Raw genomic sequence first — 3,619 nt, 5'->3', positions numbered from 1 at the left:
AAGTCTGCAGACATACCGCTGTGCCACTGGGGGCGGTCATCAAGATCTCAAAAATAAAGATTTCTGAGTAAATCTCTAGTTTTATAATGCAATAAGGAAAAGCACAGTTTGTCAGCACAAAAATCCTGCTAGTTGAATGGGCAAAATATACAGAAGGGTTAGGACTTAATTTTAAATAGAAAAAGGACTGGATTGTATGGTTAAATAAAGTTTAATTGGTCATAGGTTCAGCTAGAACTTTAATGGCCGAGTTACAAAAATTCCCTGCTTCTAGATATAATGGAAAAATTAATGCTGTAGTCAAGTGAAATTTATACAGGCTTTATGTGTGCTCACGCATATATCACTTGTATAAAATGTATTTCCTGTACCTGTGGCAATCCTAGTTCCCAAGCTTCATCATATCTCTGCTACTGCCACGACAACAGATACTCTGGAACCCAACAGTATCCCTTTCACTACCGTCTGGTTATACAAATAGAGCCCAGGTTCAGCGGAAAAGAAATGTGGCAAAACTACAGACACTAGTTCCAACAAAATAACCCAAAACAAACTAGCTACCACACAAGTGCCAATCTTTAGCTTCTTACCATTGGAATCCATTAACAACGACATCCCACTTCCATTAGACTCCTTAAAGACAAAAGCTTAGTCAGACCAGAGTCAAGCTACTAAGTGACATCACAATGGTGTTACTTTCTAACTCTGGTTGTATACTCAGTCTACACTTTCATGCATTTCAACTGAACCTTATAATTACACAATATTAAGAAAATATTCAATAAAATTGTTTTCCTACAAATATATTTCAATTTTAACGATTGAAAATATTGAATTATAACCAAATAAAACACTGGTTTTATATTCATATGATACATAAGCTACAGATTGTGGATTTCACTTTATTCAGCTAATTTCACCCACTTATGAATATTTCAATTCTATTCAATTGAAACATTTACTACTATTATTAAAAACACTAGGTAAAACTGTGTTCCCCTCAAGTGTAGTGTGAACAAATTCATTACTATTCTTTCTTCAATGAAAAATCCACTACCTGTCAAATGTTCAGATTTAAATAAGAGAGAAAACGCATGGTAATCCTATATACTATTTCTTTATACTCCCTTTACTTTCAGGCTGTCCTAGCTATTCCTAACTTTAAAAATCCAATTAAATAAGTTCATACCCCAGTCATGAAAGAGGTGAATATCTTACTCTTTCCTCTGTAAAACACTTACAGAGAAACACGGAAGCAGGGCCGGATTACCCATTAGGCAAGGTAGGCACGTGCCTATGGCCCACACCTGGAAGGGGGCCCCCAAGCAGCCAAGAAAAAGTTAACTAAACAAATAATGAATAAAATCAATAGATAAGTAATGTGAATAGTACATATAGAATGATAGAAATAAAAAATCGTACATTTGTAATGAAAGTTTACGAACTGGAGGTATGTTTAATCCTATATATAGGGGCCCCACCATTACATACATGATTATACAGGATAACATGTTGAAGTATGAAATATGTGTGGATCTGAAGGAATTGATCAGGCATATGTTGTGCAAATCATGAGAAAGGGGTCCCTAATGATAAAGAAAGATGCAATAAACAAACCCATGTATAGCAAATATATAAGCATATATATTACCCTATATGAAAATTAAGGACTATATTGGAGAGAGTGTGGTCAGTCTTTCCCTATTTTTTTTTATCACAAAGCTTTGGTTATTTTTGAAGTGTAATTTAGCAAACATATACAGTGTATATCTCGTTGTTTTTTATTTTGGTGCAAGTTTGTTCTGCACAAGCACTCAGAGCTCTGGAAGACTCTAACTTCACCCTTGCAATAAGTGCAGTGGAGGGGAGTCTGTGCAGCGACACCGGCAGACCTTGCAGAACACCTGAGATAAGCATCGCAACTTACCAATGCCATGTCAGAAAAGCAGAAGCATAGAGTTTATCTCAGTGGTGCTGAAAAAACGCCGCAAACAAAAAAGAGCCCAAGAATCATTGAAATCAGTTCCAAAATTATGGAAAAGCAGGGCCTTCAAAAGAGAATACTGAAATTTCCAACGATGGTAAGTTTTTTTTTCATAAAGCTTAAATGTAGAACATTTGCAATGAGAAAAAATTTTGACTGACCATTGATAAATTTATCCTAAAATTACCATCATACATAAGCTCCACTTTTCAGAATAACCAGTTGCCCAGATGGATGTTGATGTTTCTGCACCCATTCAATCCGAAGATTGTCAACCTGGATCATCAACATCAGACAATTCTATCCTACCCTCGGATGATATCCTACAGTCAGCTCCTACCTTATGGAAAGTGGATAGGCATTTCCAAGAAGAAATTGTAAAAAAGCTGATAGAGCAAAACATTTATAAGCAGGACTTTTCAAGATCTGAAAGAGAGCATAACGGGCACAAACGCTACCTTACCAAGTCTTTGTTTGAAAGAACTATGTTAAATGGTGAGAAAGTAAATAGGGAATGGCTAGTTTATTCTCTGTCTACTGGGTGTGTGTACTGTGCTCCTTGCAAAGTGTTTTGCCAAAAGAATGAAGATAAAGCATTCATAAATGGTTTCAGTAATTGGAAAAATCCCCATAGCAGGGTTAGGAAGCATGAGAACAGTTCTAAGTACAAAAACTGCATTAGAATTTGGCATGACAGAGCATCAGATGAGCATAGAATTGACCAAGATCTTGTTAGGGAGTTGGAGGAGGAAAAGAAGTACTGGCAATCAGTCTTGAGACGTATTGTTGAAGTAATAAAGTTTCTTAGAGCAAGGGGCCTAGCCTTTCGTGGGAATGATGAACAATTTGAGTCATCTAAGAATAGTAATTGTTTAGGTATACTTGAGTTGCTAGCCAAGTTTGACCCTTTTCTAGCTCAACACATCCAAAAGTATGCAGGGGCAGGCAAAGGTTCCCCATCTTACTTGTCAAAAATCATATGCGAAGAACTTATTAAATCGATGCTAAAACAACTGTTAATGGAAATTGTTTCCGAGATCAAACAAGCAGAATACTTCTCCATTAGCGTTGATTCAACCTCTGACATTAGTTACGTGGATCACCTGACTTTCATAATCAGGTATGTGGTATCACACGGAAAACCAATTGAGAGATTTATCAATTTTGTTGAGGTCCATTCACATAAAGCAGAAAATTTAGCCAATGTAGTGAAAGACGTCATAACTGAAGATCTAGGCCTTGACATTAGTAACCTTCGTGGGCAAAGTTATGAAAATTCCTCTAATATGGCTGGTGCATATTCAGGTTTGCAGGACAGAATCAAAGAATTAAATACAGTTGCCCATTTTCTGCCATGTGCTGCTCATTGACTAAATCTTGTTGGGGCCTCATCAGCGGACAGTTGTCTTGATGCAATAACTTTCTTTAATTTCCTGCAAAACCTGTACACATTCTTTTCATCCTCCACACACAAATGGTACTGTTTAGTTCAGGCTATAGAGAAAGGAGGTCTAGTGGTCACGTCTTTGTCAAACACTTGTTGGAGTGCAGAGCTGATGCAGTTAAGGCTGTTAGAAACTATTATTGCGAAATCACGAATTTTCTCCTTAAAATTAACAAAGACAGAACCCAAAC

At 36.7% G+C, this 3,619-nt stretch overlaps 1 protein-coding gene across 1 annotated transcript; it reads left to right on the top strand.

The window, feature by feature from the left end:
• The first annotated feature begins 2,214 nt into the window (after window positions 1-2,214).
• LOC106469112 (zinc finger MYM-type protein 1-like) lies at window positions 2,215-3,354 on the top strand. Its single transcript, XM_013929567.1, has one exon. The coding sequence runs from the start codon at window positions 2,215-2,217 to the stop codon at window positions 3,352-3,354; it is 1,140 nt and encodes a 379-aa protein (XP_013785021.1).
• The last annotated feature ends 265 nt before the right edge of the window (window positions 3,355-3,619 follow it).

Source organism: Limulus polyphemus, unplaced genomic scaffold (genome assembly GCF_000517525.1).
Source record: "Limulus polyphemus unplaced genomic scaffold, Limulus_polyphemus-2.1.2 Scaffold3311, whole genome shotgun sequence".
In the NCBI taxonomy this organism is placed as follows: domain Eukaryota; kingdom Metazoa; phylum Arthropoda; class Merostomata; order Xiphosura; family Limulidae; genus Limulus; species Limulus polyphemus.
Note: the sequence above shows the minus strand (reverse complement) of the source record. Positions and strands in the feature narration are given on the sequence as shown.

What these genes read in the sequence shown, in the direction of transcription:
- LOC106469112 (XM_013929567.1), top strand. Translation starts at nt 2,215, where the DNA reads ATGGATGTTGATGTTTCTGCACCCATTCAATCCGAAGATTGTCAACCT.